Source organism: Quercus robur, chromosome 3 (genome assembly GCF_932294415.1).
Source record: "Quercus robur chromosome 3, dhQueRobu3.1, whole genome shotgun sequence".
Classification (NCBI taxonomy): Eukaryota; Viridiplantae; Streptophyta; class Magnoliopsida; order Fagales; family Fagaceae; genus Quercus; species Quercus robur.
The window spans coordinates 16,546,242-16,564,946 of NC_065536.1; the positions used below are offsets into that span (position 1 = coordinate 16,546,242).

Here is an 18,705-nt window from a genome sequence, read left to right on the forward strand (position 1 = left end):
GGCGACATGGTAGGAGATGTCCACGATTGGGAAGCACCATACTGCACGTTCCTACCATTACGTTGCATGAACTCCATGTATGCAGATTCTGCTTCCCGTCGATCCTTGGATGACTTGTGTTCAGCGTTCGCGAATCTATGAACTTGTTTACTTGCTTCTGCCCAATTGTCGTATATGCCAGGAGCACGACCAACGAAAACAACATAGTATCTGCCACCCTAAAAGAGTTCGTACAACAACACTGTATGTTAAAACCATACCTGTTGTGCTGGGGTTAGAACTTACGAAGTTTCGAAACTGAGGTATTAGATAAAAATGTACCATGTTGCTCTACCAACAGGTGCCAGTGGACTGCAGCAACGTTGACGTTTCTTGTTAAAAGATCTGACAAACAGTTGCATCATCAGCATTTGGTTTGTATAGTAGTAAATTATTTAATGACAAGTACAAAAAAGGTGGGCATGTTACCTCTACAAGCGAAGGAGGCTTCTCTCCCTGTCTGAATGTTTTCCTCTGCCAAGGTTCCAATCCACCAGGAGAGGAACCTGTCATCTTATATAAAGTGGAATAACTGTTGTACTCGATTGTACAAATATCGAGTACAACATGCAACTCGCCTCTCTAAATGGCGAGTATAAACAACTGTCCTAACGACCAGTTTGGTGAAGTAAATAATACTCGGTCTCCTCAGGGACGAGTTTCATTTAACTCCATTTCAGAATCACTGTGCGTTCTGCTGGTAGTTGTAGGTTTTAATAGTACTCGGTTTTTGAAGAATCGAGTTACATGTAACTCGATATCATGAATGCCGAGTATTGTCCAACCATAACACACCCCCCACCCGCCCAACTTTCTGGGACCACTTACCAATTATAGTTGATACTGTCGTTCTGAAGTCTGGAGGTGGACCGGTCTGCGCTTGCAACCATTGTGTCACAACTAGTGAGAGGTGTCATCTTACATCAATTAACCATCTACACAAAGCACGCTAATTCATTGCCAGTGCACTTCAAGAAATTGTTCTGTCAACATCTCAGTTGATAGGTAAATACTACTTCATAACACTTTACAACAACACAAATTTTTTTATTGCTGTTGTGGGTGTTGAATTGGGGTATCTGAACAAAGTTATGTAGTACAAAATTTGATAACAGAAATTATTTCAATGTTGTGGGTCTTCAATGCTAAGTATCTGAACATAATAATGTGGTACATGTTGCATGCTAGGAATTATATAACTGATATTTGCAATGCTTTTGCATGCTAGGAATTATTTCAATGCTTATGAATTATCTCCCTTAGACCAACACGAATTTTTTCAATGTTGTGGGTCTTGAATGGGGACATCTGAACATAATACTGTTCTTGACAATTTTTGAGAACACAAATAATATGAATGTTGTGGGTTATCAATAGGGGGTATTTGAACATAATAATGTGGTACAATTTTTGAGAACATAAATTAGTTGAATGTTGTGGGTCTTCAATGGGAGGTATATGACCATAATAATGTGGTCCATATTGCATGGTATGAATTATCTTGCTTATTTGCAATGCTTTTGAGTTCTCATTTGTTGAACAATAGCCAGCATGAAACCCGACCACATTGTGCAAACATTTTCGTTATCGAAATGAACTCTGATGGAGTAGACGATATAATTATTCAATAGTAATTTTTAGCATGTTCAGCACAATTTGCTTAGGTACATAGGGCATGTATAGTTAGCCTATGCTTTCACAATATTACGCAGCATGATACAATTATTACTATTTGTGGTTTAGGTCCGTTATGAGTCCACATTACTTCTATGTTTACTACGACGGGGAGGCATATATTAATGACTTGCACGGGCTATCATACCGAGGTCCGAACCAAAAGCAGACGCTTATTGAAGTGAAACGTGGGATACCCACGAGAAAACTTAAACGGAAGATAATGTCAACTATGGGGTTAGACAAGGATACCCACGACATCTCCATTGTATTTCGGGCTCCGCAGCAACTAGTAGGTACCCAAGTGTTCTACAATTCAATTCCGTTACAATGCGACAATGATGCAAATATAATGTGGGGAGTGATAAAGCGGGCAGGGCAATTCATAGGTTCTGACTTGTATGTAACTGTCCACACTGTTGGGTTCAATGTCGACGAGGGTTCGCAATATGGCAGTAGAGTTGGAGAGCAAGAATCAATTCCTGTAACCGTTGTGCACCCGTCAGTTACACCCGAGACATCTTTGCCCCACAACTGTCAACCATGGAATGGGGTTGCTATGGACAATACTGGAGACGCCAAAGTGTTAGGGTCTATCCATACCCATGAGGATGAAGGATATACTCACCGAAATGAAGATATCCAAACCTACTTGGACGAGGCAGCCGAAATGGATGAGACTCGAGATGTGTATGAGGAGTTCATTGATAACGATGGACCGGTAGAGAATCCAGAATTGTTAGATGAACTACAACCGGAAAATAATCTGAACCCTAACCCCGAATGGTTCACGTCAAACACATGGGATGACATTAATGACCCATCACCTTCCCTGGAAACAGGTCTGCTGAGTTGGCAATTGGGGGACGAACCGAGCAAGGGGATGCTATTCAAGAATAAAGCTGCAGTTCAGCACGCACTAACCATGTTCTCTGTTGGGCTGAATAAAAAATTTAAGTACATGAAGTCAGACCCCGAGAGACTGGTTGTAACGTGTGTACACGATGCATGTCTGTGGTCAATTCGAGCTATCTACAGCAAAAGGCACAAGCTGTGGATGATCACAACATCTAAGGGTCCCCACACTTGCTCGACACTCCAAGTGGATCATGATGGAAGGATGATGGATTCGAAGTTCATTGCCATCACACTTGAGTCATACGTACGGGAAGACATTTCAAGAACAATAGCAACCCTGCGTAGTATTCTTCATGCGAAGCATGGCCATTGGGCGTCTCACTATAAGGTTTGGGATGCAAAACAGAAAGCCGTTGCAGCCATCTACGGTGGTTTCGATGAGTCATACGCAGAATTGCCTCGGTTCCTGGCAGCGTTAAAAGATGCAGATCCAACCACAGTGACACAGTTGAAGTGCGACCACCGTAGTGTGCCGGGAACTTGCACATTTAGATGTGCCTTTTAGGCTTTTGGTCCGTGTATAGAAGGGTTCAAGTATTGTAGGCCGGTGATAAGCATCGATGCAACGCACCTCTATGGCAAGTACAAGGGGAAGTTGTTGATAGCAATGGCAACGGATGCTAACAACGAGGTTTATCCACTGGCGTTTGCCGTTGTTGAGAGTGACAGCAAGGAGACATGGGGATGGTTCTTGGCATGCCTGAAACGATATGTTACGGACCGGACAAATCTTTGCATCATCTCTGACCGACATTCGGGTATAAAAGCTTGCTTTGATGACACAAGGATGACTTGGTTGCAGCCTCCCCAGGCCCATCACCGGTATTGCCTACGCCATGTAGTTAGCAATGTGAACACAAAATGGAAAATTCCGGAGTTGAAGAACATGGTATGGAGGGCCGCAAGCGCGAATCAAGTTAGAAAGTTTCAGGCCACACTGGATTTAATTCGCAATGTCAAACCGGCTGCACACAGGTATTTGGAAAATGAAAACAAAGAAAAGTGGACACTTGCACACGACGGAGGGCGTCGATACGGAGCAATGACAACCAACCTATCGGAGTGTTTTAATGGAGTACTGAAAGGTGCACGCAGCTTGCCAATCACGGCAATGGTGAGGTACACCTTCTTCAAAGTGAACTCCTACTTTGACGCTCGTCGTAATCTCGCTCTAGAGCAATTGGAAGCGGGTCAAGAATGGTGCAAGTATGCCATGGACAGGTTCGAAAAAAACCAAGCGAAGGCAAAGGACCATATGGTGACACGGATGTGCACACAAGCACAGTTATATCAGGTTGACACACCGGGTAATCCTCTAAGTAATGGGGGCGGACAACACACGCACAGGGTTGATCTTCGGGGTATGACATGCACATGTGGAAAATGGGAAGCATACAAGATGCCGTGTTCACACGTAATAGCAATTTGTGCTAAGTAGAAGCACGATGCGCAGCAGTTTATTGATCCTTGCTATAGCGTGAGTCATAGGTTCCATAGCTATGAACCGGTATTCCAACCGTTGAAAGACAGATTAGCATGGCCGGATCCGGAAGAAACTAGAGTAGTGATGCCCAATCCGCACCTGATCCGGAACAAAGGTCGGCCAAAGTCCACATGAATCTGCAATGAGATGGACGAGAATGATAGGGAGTTGCCGACCTCCCTATGGATCGAGAATGGACCCAAGTCAAGATGTGGGTTGTGTCGCCAAGAGGGGCACAACCGTAGAACATGTCCTACTCGAAATGTGGAGTCAACTAGCGGTGGAGCTGCATCATAGGTAAAGGTCATATATCTCCTACAACTTTTGTCATATATAAATTGGCACTATTAAGAACTCAGTGTCTTTGTTCTCTATTGCCATAGTAAGTATTTGGACTAGTCATGAAACAAACACTGGTGTTCATGCATGTATAGGCAAATGAGGTTGTTCAGTTGTTTTTGTTACACTATTCGTCGTAAGTGTTGTAAATTTTTCCTGTTCTGCCTATGTTGCATATTAATAACTTATATAAGTCCAGTGTACATAACATTTTTTAACTATTTACAGTAATGGTGTTCATGCATGTATAGGCAAATGAGGTTGTTCAGTTGACCATAGTTACACTATTCGTCGTAAGTCTTGTAAATTTTTCCTGTTCTGCCTATGTTGCGTGTTAATAACTTATATAAGTTCAGTGTACATAACATTTTTTAACTATTTACAGTAGGTACGGCAGCCAAGGTGGATGGGTGCTAACAAAGCTGGACGTTGCGCAGCGAGGATGATCCCTACCTCTTTAATTGGAAGCAACCGAACGTCACCAGTTGAACAGGCCCATGATGAGAAGACAAATGATATTGGTCATTTTTTGCTTAGAAGTTGATATTAAAGTTTGTACTTATGTAGTCATGCACTTTGTTAGTGCCTTTAATGTTATGTACTGATGGGGGTTTTAGTAAGTCGGTCAAGCAAACAATTCAGTTAAAAACGAAGTTATTGCAATGGGGTTTCACTAAGCTGTTTTAGTATGATTTCCAACTTCTCCAACTTTGTTGCATTCATATTTATATAGCAGTGGAAATCTCAAAAGCAACAATATAGGAGTGAGTTGCATGCCATGCACTTGTTGCTTCATGAACATTGTAATAAACAGAACATACCTGGTGTAAAAAACTGACTGAGTTGCAACAGGAAAAAACATGCAGGCCGAGTTGTAATATGTAGTGGAAGGTTGTTCTACAAAACTCGATTTTGCTAAAAACGAGTAACCATAATAACTCGGTAATACAAAATTCGAGTACCATGTACTCGTCTCTGAAAACAAACTGGAAAAACACATTACTCGATCTTATATTAAGCGAGTTACATCCGTAACTCGATTTCACAAATGTCGAGGATCACTGGAGAATTACTGATCAGTCGAACTGGCTGCGACCCATCGAAATGCATAGGAGTGTGTTGCAATGTGTGACTGTAAGAATCGATTGGTATTCGATCGCTGTGCGACCAATCGAGGTAGTCATGAGTCCAGCCATGATTGTCTGAAAAAACCGACTGTTGTCCAATTGGTTTCGATTGGTCATAATATAAAACTCGATTATACTATTATCGAGTACAAAGCAAGTACTCGCTCTCCGAAAAAGCAAGTTATTTTAAGTAACTCGATACTGTAGTAATCGAGGACTTTGTATTACTCGCGATCCATCACAACTCCAGCCAAAGTTGTCTGTAAGAATCGACTCTTACTTGATTGGTGGACGATCGGTCCAAATGATGTAACTCGATTATATTATAATCGAGTACTAACTGGTGTCTAACAAAATATAACCAGCTAGTACTCGCTCTCCGTGAAAGCGAGTACTTTAAGTAACTCGATAATTTAGTCATCGAGTACGAAGCGGTGACTGAAAAATAGTTTTCACATTACTCGCTGTCCGAGAAAGCGAGTTCTTTGTATTACTCGCTTTCGAGGAAAGCGAGTAGATCTGCGTTCCATCACAACTCCAGCCAAAGTTGTCTGTAAGAATCGATTCTTACTTGATTGGTGGACGATCGGTCCAAATTATGTAACTCGGTTATTCGTTAAGCGAGTAATATAGTACTCGATTTTATCTTCATCGAGTTATGTTGTTCCTCATTTACACAGTTCAGTGTTAACTGTTGTTTCATAAAAAGAAAAAAAAGCATAGCTGATGTTGTGTGGATGCACTGGACTCCCACGGTAGCAGCAGTCGATTGCTCTCGATTCCTCAAGCTTGTAAGCGACTTCCCGGGTTCCAAACATCGATCCTCAACTGTAGTATGACTCTTTTACCCTTGCTTCCCATTGAAATTAATTTCAAATCCTGCATTAATCTCCCTGTCAAAGCTGAAATTTCGAACTATGCAAGTGTGGGGATTTTCATGATTTTGGGTGTTGTGGTCTGAAATGGGTCATGGGTTTTTACATATGCATGTTGTTCATACGATTTGTAGCCTTTAATTACATAAACATAGCTGATTTCTACAAGCCCATTCAATTTAGGGTTCATGTGTTAATATGGAATTTGGGGATTTTCATGGGTGTTGGTGTTTTGACATGAAATAGGTAATGGGTTTTTTTGTATGGATGTTGTACACACGTTTTATACCCTTTAATTGCAAAGAACGCATGATTTGTGAGAAATGACAAATTAGAGTTCATGTCTTCATATTGGGAATTTCGGGATTTTCACATGTATTGCTTCATTTGATCTGAACTGGTTCATGGGTTGTTGTGTATGCATGTTGGCGATTCAGTTCTCTATCGTTTATATTCAAAATTTTCACATCTTGGTATGCATGTTGGTTCATTCGCCAATCTTGTTCTTCGTGGAATTTGGGGTTTTGTTGAATTGGGTATAATTGCCTGAAATTGACCACATGGTAAGACATTGATGGATGGTAGTGACTGGTTTTACACCCGTTGCACCATGTACACTGTGGGTTTGCATGGTTCTCAAATAACTTGACTGTATGGGTCAATGTTCATGTACATACAGAAAATATTTCATTTCAATGCATTCATTCATTGACGCTTATTGTGCATCAATATCATGCAGTCTTTTTCTCATGCATATGTACATTGTGTTTATGTGTCTCTAACGCAGTTCTAAATATTGGTTTTTTGTTCTGCTTTCATTCCCACTTGTACATCCTAGTTATGGCTCCTAAGAAGTCTAAAACCATTAAAACCAAAGCCAAAAGAGTGTCTGCCTCCTCATCTAAGCCTGCCAAAAGAGTGTCTGGCTCCTCATCTAAGCCTGCCAAAAGAGTGTCTGCCTCCTCATCTAAGCCCGCAATTGTGTTTGATGAAACAACGTTTGAAACGGTTACGAAGGCGCAAAGGTTTGAAAATGTAATTCAGTATTGGACAATTTGGCCGGAACGAGAAATCAATCTAGATGAATTACCACTTGCTGTCCATAGGAATCTACAGTGTAGGAACTGGTTGTCTCTATGTAAAGGTTTACAACCCCCTCCAGTTGCACTGATTAGAGAGTTCTATGCCAATCTCGAAATTCGTTCTGATAATGATTTCGCTACTTGGATTCGAGGTCGATACTTTGTCATAACTAAGAATGATATATCCAATGCTCTTGATGTACCTCGTGTTAGAACACCTACTTATCCATACTCATACTCGAACCGTCCTGAAATCTCTGATGTTATGACTCTTCTTTGCGGAAGATCAATGACATTGGGATTTGAGCCAAGAATTAACTCGAGTGACTTAACCGAGCTTAATTATATCTTATTTAGGATAGCTTGTCACAACATCTTCCCCATCTCCCATGTCCATACTATTCCTAGAGAGAGGTGTTTCTTTTTGTATGCCCTCGTCACTGATGCGTCCATGTGTTTTGCTTCCCTTTTCTATGAAACGCTTGTTCGGGCACATAGGAGTAAGAGCAAGAAGCATGGTCTATTCTTCCCAGTTTTCATCTATAGGGTTCTATGCTATGTAGGGGTACAGAATTTTCCTTCCCTAGAGTTGATCCACATCACAGCCCCTATAGGAGCCACCTTTCTCAAACAGCGGACTGCACAAAAGAGGAGTGTTGGACCGAGTGTTGGGTCATCAAAAAGGCCACGAGTACAGTCCACCACTGGAGGCGATCATGCTGAGCAGAGTCCTGTTGATCCTACAGGTACCGTTGCTGACATTAGTGACGATGGGGTACATGCTCACAGCACAGCTGCAGACCCCACCGTTCCTCCTCCCCTATCTCTTCGTGCTATGATGGAGACCATATGACGACTCAAGCAGCTCATGGACAGCTTTTAGATGGCCTTATTGCTGAGGTTGCTACGTTGAGAGCAGATTTTTCAGAGTACATCGGTGCTTTTCCACCTCCACCACCGTCTGACTCTTGATGATTGCCTTTGGCAATACATAACAGACAAGGGAAGTAGGGATTGTAGCGTAGGAGCTTTAGGGTTAATTTGTAGCTTCCATACATTGTATGAAAGTTTTTTTATGTGATTCTCAAGTATTTGTATATTATTATATAACATGATTCAAGGTCCACAAACATGGTTTTAATTTTATGATAATATGACCATATTCAGAATGTGTGATGACTTTTATATTGAATGATCATTTGCTTTCTTTCATTTTTTCCTTCAACTGGAATGTTGATATGCATATTTGAAGAAAAACTACAATCATTGAAATGATAACAGAAAGGAACCTACCTCACGATATGCATTATCGATTAGTTATGCAATGGCTACACCAAAAAAATAGAAAGAGATCATAAAAGTAGATTAAGCACATACTAGCCTCTGAGCACGCACGTGCACAGAGGTTGTTCTAATTTTATGGATAAGGATTAATTTAAAGCATTGATCATAATTTGGGATTACTACATTTTCCAAACAAAAAAAAAGTACGGCATTGTGATTCACCGCACATAATACTCATCACACCCTTTAGGGTTTTTTTTATTTGTTTCATTTTTATTTATTTATTTATTTTTTATGATTGGAAAATATAATAATCCAATATTACAATAAATGCTGTAAATTAACCCTTACCCAAAAAATTGAAGAGACTCTGAGCACGCGCGTGCTAAAAGCCTAGTTTATAGTTGAATTTAAAATTCGTAAATTTCCTATGCCGTACTCATACACGTTTATACTTTTTCGATGAACGTTATATACATTTTTTTTCATAATTAATACCTACGTTTCCTGTTTCCGATCACTGATTTGTTTTGTGTTTCCACTTCTCCATCCATATCCTTATATTTAGGGAAAATTTTAAGATTACAGTGGGGAATTCGTGTGACCCCATCCTTATTTAAAAGTTTATGAAAAGAAGGAAAACTACACGTTTTAAAAAATCCCACTTACTACACATCCATAACAAAAGTGAAAAAGAGTTGAAATTCGAAATATACTTATTTCACCGGTGAAGGAATCAATAATGGTTAGCCACTTACTACACCCCCATAACAAAACTTAAAAAGAGATTAGATTTCAAAGATATCAATTACCCTTAAAACTGAGAAAATGCACGTAACATTGTTAATGGACCAGTAAAGTAATAGTCTATAAAAGAGGAAATGTAAATTGAATTTCACATACAATTATACAAATGATAAATATAATTTATGTTACAAAAGAAATATGTTTACAACAATTTCTTAGATAACAACCACTTTAGGTGAGGGTTAAATTGGGTAAAATAATATTGATTCTCAAATATATAATATAATAATACCCTCTAAAATAAAGTGGCATAAATTACAGTTAAAAAAAAAATACCGTAAATTACATGGAAAACTTGTTTACATAATACCCTCTAAATAAGAGTAGTGTAAATTACTTTAGGGAAAAAGTAGCGTAAATTACCACTTCAAGCAGCCTAATTCCCTTAAAACCAAACACCAAATTGGCCAATGATGAACACAATGCCTCCATCAAATAGGTTGCCAGGGTCCACTTCACTTCTACAACACATCTCTACTTGAGTTCGGATACCTCTTTTTTATGTTTTTTTTTTTTTTTTTTTTTTTAAATCAAACGCCTTTTTGACCTTCTAGCTCGTGCTTCGTCCATAACTATCTCAAATAATATACTTGTTCCATAATTATCGAACCAGAAACACAACATTACTGCTAACCACTCACCATATTTGTTAGTTACTTGAAAATTAAATAACTGTGGTATTGACAAAGTTCTGGTAGTTTGTCAATACCATAAAAAACGAATATGTTAAAAGCTCTAACGAAAATCGTATTAACAAGAAGTCATATAATTTACGAATAATAATAACAATAGTATCAGTAAAAAAGTAGCTAACCTTTTTCAAGAGAATAAGAAATTTGATATACATTATTAGGGTTAAATACTAACCACACTGCAATCACAACATAAACAGGGGAAAAAATTGACCTTTGTTAACAAAATAAGCAGGTACTATGGAGAATCACAACTAACTACTTGTCACATAAGGCATAGGAATAATTGACCAATAACTAAGAGGTAGCCTTTGGTAAGGAAATAAGTAGTTAAAAAGCCTCAGTTAATTGGCAACAGAGTTTTCCATAAAGTGTAAAAACATTGATGACGACCTTTGTTGAGACAATAAGCTGTGTAAAGACCCTTTATCATATAAGTTACCGGGCATGTACACACATAAAACTGTAAATATACTATTACGCAATTAGGGGAAGAAGAAGATGTGGAACCAAATCTGATACAATTCATTTTCTAAACAAGTTTTTCGAAATACATCATGGAAATATTAATGCATTATCAGAACTCTCAATTTCAATTCAAACACTACTACTGTTTCCTCGCAACTTGTTATGAAACAGAAAATATACATGCAACATAAATCATAGGAAAGAAAATAATTATATAATTACAGAATAAACATTCTTCACCAAGAGGAAGGAAACCATAGGCAGATGAACGAAAGGAGTAATCAAACCTTAGAAATGGTTGGAATTCGTTCTGCATAGCATAAACCAGGAGCAGTTAAATTCTAAGTTTCCTTGCAACTTCCTATGAAATAGGAAATAAACATGCAACATCAATGCTAGGAAAACAAATAAATTATACAATTAAACAATATAATTTTTTCACAACAGCGAACGAAAGCATAGGCAGATGAAAGGAAGAAGTAATCAAACCTTAGGAAGCATAAACCAGGACCATTAAAATTATCAGTTTCCTTACAACTTGTTATGAAACGGAAAAAAAACATAGAACATCAATCATAGAAAAACAATCAAATTATATAATTACACAACAAAATTTTTTGACAAAAAGGAACGAAAGTTTAGGCATATTAAACAAACTAGTCGCTAACCCGTGCGATGCACGGGAAAGTTCCTAAAAATGCTAAATATTTTTTTTAATCAAATTAAATGCATTTTTTGTTGGGTTGAGAGAAATTTAACTTAAATGGACATTTTCCCTTTGGATTTTAAGGAATAACTCACACAAAAAGGAACATACAAATTTCATTAGGATTTGAGCTAGTCAACCAAGGTAGGTGTGTGTGTGTATATATATGGACGTTTTCGCTTTGGATTTTAAGGAATAATTCACACAAAAAGGAATATACAAATTTCATTAGGATTTGAGCTGGTCAACCAAGGTAGGTGTGTGTGTGTATAGTGACCAAGATTACATATCACATTTAAAAGAAACACTAACATAAAGTAAAATATATGACATGCACACAAATGATCATAATATTCAAAGAGTTTTGTAAATCAACAACAAAATATTATTAAATTGCTGGGGGTAGCTTTGCTAACTATATTTTATCAATAAAAAATAACCTTTTTCATAAGACTTGTTTAAGTTGTCATATTAAATATGAGAAAATAGGTGAAGGCATATTGTTGTTGACTCTACACTGTATCACAAAGAGTCTCTCTTGGATTGCTTCATTCTTCTCTCTGCTCTACAACTAAAGCTCCCCCATTATAAGCAACCTGCCTTGCAAAACTATGCAGACAAAAGCAGAATTCTAGAATTTTCATTTCCTACTTTTGCAGCCCTCAACAAAAGTTAAGATTCATGATTTTATCAAAATCTTACATGCCATTATTATTAAAGTTCTCAATATATACACCATTAGCATAGATACAGATTGATTCAAAAGTAGCCTTGTATTAAAAACACCATAATGCAAAAATATCACCAACAAATAATCGTAATATTTGAAGAGAGAAGAACGAAGCAAAATAAAAATAATTAAAATTCACAAAATGAAGAACCAAATATCAAGAACATAGAGGGAGATTGTTGGAAGCAGAATTAACAAACCTAGCATAAATTGTTAAGATTTTAGACTCGATTGGAAAGGAAGTAACTTTAAAAGTTTTAGCTTGCCAAGCTTTCTTAGGTTGTTTTATACCTCCTGGAGCAGGGATATCAAGGGAGTTATAGGATGAGCGGATAACAGACCAAACATAAATATTTGCATAGGTATGTATTTCCAATTATAGCAATCCAACATATTTTTATTAAAGCACCCATCTACCAGTAGAGAATCAAACAATCAGGTAACAAAAATCCATACATCAGTAATCAAACCTAGTCTTCAAAAATACAATCAAGTCAGTTCACCCCATCATCACACCCCATTTTTCATATAGCAAAAAGTGTAGCTTCCATGAATATAAGTTATAAAACAGAAATACATGACTTAATGACACATTGAACAGCAAGAGGGAAGTTAGTGACCATGGGCCATCATCAAATAGTTTATGCCAATTCATTTATTATTCCAATACATGTACAACAGTTCTCTTGTAGGCCCTTTGTCAAATAGCTAACAGATATAGCCAAGAAATAGAACTTGATTGATGTACACTCATCTAAAATAGAGGGACTTTAAAAAAAAAATTTGAATAATGTAATCTAGAAATTAAAAACTTATTGACATATTAGGATAAAAGATATAAAAAAATAAAAATAAAAAGAAATAAAGAAAGCAAAGAATGAAAAAAAGTACGTATATTTATTTTGATTGATGGTATAATGACTTAAAAAATGAATGAAAATATGTAATTTAATTCAAAGTAAAATTGAATCGATCATTCCCTTAATTATGTTGTGCAAACCTAATCCCTAAATCTAATATACGCTTAAGCCAAAAAATCCAATTTATATAAATATTCCTGATTCCCAACACAGCCCTAAATACATGTGAAGAAGAAAAAAAAAAAACAAAAATAAGATAATACTTCAGAGTTATACTTTTGGTTAGAAAACGTTTTTAAGCTCTTTTCAAGATCAATACCAAACACAGAAAAATGATATGGTTTTCTTGAAAATCACCAATTTTCTAATAAAAAACATTTATAATTAAACAAACAGGGCATTATATTCATATGTTGTTCGAGGTTGGACTCCCTCATAGTAGTCCATTATCAAATTTGAATAGATTGGTTCTATTCCCTTAAAGCATTGATAACAATTTTGTACTTAATATTATAACGTATGATATGTAGCTCACAATATATGAATTTGTACGTAAAAGTTATCTACAAGTCAATTAGAAACTGATAAACAATAAAGGACACACAGATGTATAGAACCAAAATGATTTTACCACCTGACAAACAGATGCACTTAAGGACACATTGCTTTTGTAACTCAAACAATCAGAGAACCTTCATTAATATCTCCATAAAAAATTTGGCTGGAAAAGCTAGATCCGTTTGATGCAGTTTGAATTGTGTTAGTACTTTTTGTAGCAATCTACCATTTGAGACTTGTTATAAAAATATTGTGAAAATATTATAGATATACCGATATAGCATTTCTCAGAGAGTATTTGCCACAGCATGATGGTATTATGGGTTCCTATATATAATTTGTATGGATATAGTCTTTTAGAAGAAAAGAATGTAAGCAAAAAATGCAGCTGCGGCCGATGCGTGCATTCTTATAGTCATAACAAACAAATGATAGCTACGTATATAACTGAGAAAGGCAACCTCTCTTAGCTATTGCTTCAACGCTTCCACAATATTCAGTGTCTAAGAGCGTTTGGATGCCAATGATTGGAAGAATATAGCAATACAGTTGAGATTATGGTGATGGTTAAACACTTGTTTTTGGGAATGACACTATTTACTGTAATTGTTAAAATTATATAGTAATATTTCTTAATGAAGAAAGAAAATTTTTAGATGCAAAATATGGAGTATAAATGGATTGTACCATTTACATTATTGGCATTTATATTAGCGCTAGTGAATTGTGACAAACCTTCGTTCGATGGAAAAAACCTTCCTTATGGTTTCCGACGTCCATATGTTCGGAATTCCTATCCTAGCTGCAACACAAAGAAAAGTCGATGCTGTATATTGATGAAGGAAGGCGAAGGAATATGCTGCAACAGGAATGTTAGTCAGAACATCCAGAATACCCAGTTTGGCCGTATGAGTCCGTATGACCGTGCTAGAAAAACTTATATATAAGCCATCGTCTTGGTCAAAAGAGCTTGGGACAGAAACTGTAGATAAGTTTTTATGAGAGAAATATGTGTTCTTATCACCAATTGAATAAAAAGACTGCTTTGTCATCCAAGAATGTTATTTGTTCAAGGATCACAGCTCTGAAAACTTTTTTTCACTCTTCAATGGTTGATTTATGAGTTTTCTGGGTCTCATTGGAGATAGAGATAGATAGAGATTGGAGTGAGAGAGAAGGAAGGAGGTAGTTGAAGGTTTCACCGTGTGTTTTTTTAGGTTTTTCAAAAACTTGGAGTCGGCTGTGTGTTTTTTAGGTTTTTTAGAAGTTTGGAGTCGGCTTGAAGAGAATTGGGTTTGTATTATTGGGTTTTATCACTTTTATGTATTATTATTAGGTTTTAGAGAAAAAAATAAATTAGAATTTTTGTTTTTTTTTTTAAATGATGCTGATGTGGAAAATTGTGGTGCCAGCAGAGACTTCGGTTTTATATATATATATATATATATATAGATGAGTAATCAAACCTTAGGAATGGTTGGAATTGGTTTTGCAGAGCATAAACCACGACCATTAAAGTTGTAAAGAAAAGTAAAATCGGAATAGATGGAGAACCTCTTCCTATATAAGATACATAAATAGCATTCATTGAAAAATAGGGGAGCTGTATGTTAAGGTGGCGTAATCAGTGAGGTAACTGCGACCATGCACCATTAGTTGAGTGGGAGAGGAACAATCTTGGGTTTTGATTATTGTAGAAGGAGAGGTGAACCTGAAAATACACGGGTGTGGGGGAAAAAAAATTAATAAAATAGGAGCACAGCTAACTTTCACCTAACTTCTATCAGTAATAGTAGCGTAATTACAATTGATCCCAGTTAAATTTAGACAGATAGAGGAAAATTAGACACCAATTTCATATTTAAATTGGTGTCGTCCCCACAAGAATCTAGACACATGACAATGGTAACAATTATGACCCTCTTCATACAGTGTTTTTCTAGCCTGTATTGACATGACAAGCTCTACTAAATTTTGATTGTAATGCTTGAACCATGAAACTCGGTTATAAATGCACCACAATAATGACTTTCTTTCTACTCCCACTAAATTCGTAGATTGAGTAAGCTATGAGTCGCAGCGTCTCAATGTCAAAGCGTAAAATGCGAAACAAGTTTGGATCTACTTCAACATATGGATCATCAGAAGCTCCAGCAGATCAACAACTACAGACATACACAGACCACTATGGAGGGAAATGGGTCGGAAAGAAGAGAGATTTCATTAATATGCCAATATACACGTACGAGAGTCTTGGAAGCGTCGGACACATCATGGTCGGCAAACCCACAAAACTAAGTACAGATACAACCGCAATAGAGTTCACCGTAGCAGAACCACCATGGTCAACCCTATACGAGAAGAGGTGTGAGTTGGAGGTGTATTGTCGATGGCACGGGTTACGAGTTCCTAAGGCACGCTCAGCCGAGTTACCTAGAGATGAACCTGCCAACATACTTGCGCGTCTTGAACAAGAGAACAATCAAATGCAAAGGCGACTAGACCGTTTTCACGCAATCCAAAAAGCTAGGAAGCATCTAAAGGGGAAGGTGCAAGAGCGAGCCATGAAGTCTATTAATGAAATTACTGCGTTAGATGATGAAAGAGATATTTCAGACTTCTCAGATTCAAGCAATGATGACTTCCAGAAATTTCTACCTACGAACATTAGACGTTGTTGTTAATGTCTACACATTCTGTTCACTACAAAATGTTGTTCTTAACGTCTGACAAATGATGATTATGTACGTTCAACTTTTGCATTACTAAAGAGAAGCTATTCATTAGTTTTCGCTAAGTTTAAATGAAATCAGTTTATCATTTTTTACCTGCTGTTCTTTGTTGCTACATATGAAAATTTAAACTGAAAATTTCATACATTCTACAATACAGACTCTTCCAAACCACACACACCAACCACTCTTTCACACAAAAACCATATGGTTCCTAAAGCAAGGACTCGCCGAAGTAGAGTAGGGCCCAACTGAGACCATCACCGGTGAGGTGTAAAAACACACCTTTGTTCAAGATAATACTCCCTTCCAACATGCATTCCGTGAAACTGGTACTATATTAAATTGTTATGTCAGTATGTTGCAATGTTTTCAATGGATTAGCTAAGTGTAGTAGGCTGGTAATTCATTCTTTCCCTGTTGTTCTTTGTTGCTACATATGATTCTTGTGCTTTGGTTGGAAAATGTCCTCTGCTTAGAAATGTTGATGTTTCCAATATTCTCTCTGTGTAAATTGAAATGTTACCCACATAACACTCATCACCCAACTTAGATTTATTGCACATTACTTGTAGAAAAATTTAATAGATCCAATACATACAGACTCATCCAAACCACACATACTAACCACACATATGATTCAATAATACAAATAATTCATATATATGACACCATCAGTTGCTGTATCATATACCCGAATCCGTGTATCTTAGTTCTACAACTGTCCTACTTTATATAAATACATTACATACAGACTCATCCAAATCAGGCCAACCACTCATTCTGTCTTCCTCTTTATGTAGAAGAAAGTTTTTTGTTACTTTCGTAACAAACTTTTGTCTGGCTTCATGTTTTATGGGCAAATCAGCTAAGGGATATGTTTCTATCATCTTCATATAAGTCTATTATTTATAGCTGATGATCTTCCAATTTACAGTTGTTATTGGGTGGATATTGAATCTCAATGGTAGTCTTATCAAATATAAGAACATGGAAGCTTGATTTTCCTTCACATCTGAAAACTAGAAAATAAACATAACAAATAGAATGGTATTCAACGAAATCCTGCCAACCATTACAAAACCAAATGTTGTTATCAACAGGGATTCAATCCCACTTGCCAAATACCACCATAGGGAACAATGAGTGTAGCTACCATGGATAGCTTAGCACTGTTGAACCCTGACCACAAGTACCCATCTACACTCACGTGAAAATACAGAGCATCCCTTCAAAGTTTATGCATTGATTTTGGGGGTGAGCTGTCCACCATTTCTACTTATACACTTTGCAGTGCTGCATGTGCTGCTTAACAGTGCGTCACATTGTTGAACCCTATACAGTCATATCACTTACACGCACATGCGCACACAGATATGCATCCTTTCGCAATGCACCGTTTTCAAGGATGCAGAGCATTCCTGAAAAGTTTATGATACATTTAACAAAGCTCGGCATTGTCTCGTCAAGTCATGTCAGACGAGGCACAGGAATGCTGAATAGTCTTCACGTGAACCCTATCTAGTCATATCACCTACACGCTCGTCAATACACAAATATGCAGATTTTTGCAATGCACCGTTTTCAATGATGCAGAGCATCCTTGAAAAGTTTATGAAACATTTAATGCAACTCAGCACTGTCTCGTCAAGTCATGTCAGATGAAGCATAGGAATGCTGAATAGTCTTCACGTGAATAAACACACAACCTCCTTTGCAGTACACATCACCTGCCTTCTACTGTAGCATAAGCTATATCCATATCAAACAGTTGCCTCAGCGAACCACGTGCACCAACAGGTGCCACTGTATAGCCAAGTCATGTTCGCAGTTAGTATGTGCTCCTCAACACCTCACTAAACAATACAATGTCGAGACATATCATCTTTATTCACGTGAATACTTACCCTTACATATAATCACATCCACGTGAATATTTACCCTTACAAAACTCCTATATATAGTCCTAGTCCCATTTACATCTACCCTTGCAAAACTCCTATATAAAGTCCCACTCCCATTTACATCTACCCTTGCAAAATATCTACAGATACCGATCATAAGTCACATTTTCCAATGTCAATGCGCAATTGGATGCTACCTCGTTTTCCAGATAACTATAGGAGGGAGAGAGATTCCGACGAGAGGGAATACTATGCCGGACTGCAGCGGGAGTGGGACTTTCGTGTGAACGAGTCCAACGCTCTGCACGATGATCTCATGCGAATCGGAGCGCCTCTTGTTGATCGTGTCTCACTCACACTATCACGACAAAATATGCATCAATATGAGCGTGCAGTGACAAAAATAAAAAAAGAGAATAATCTGATG

At 37.4% G+C, this 18,705-nt stretch overlaps 1 protein-coding gene across 1 annotated transcript; it reads left to right on the plus strand.

Moving 5' to 3' along the window:
• The first annotated feature begins 3,238 nt into the window (after positions 1-3,238).
• LOC126719319 (uncharacterized) lies at positions 3,239-4,069 on the plus strand. Its single transcript, XM_050421889.1, has one exon. The coding sequence runs from the start codon at positions 3,239-3,241 to the stop codon at positions 4,067-4,069; it is 831 nt and encodes a 276-aa protein (XP_050277846.1).
• Positions 4,070-18,705: the final 14,636 nt, after the last annotated feature.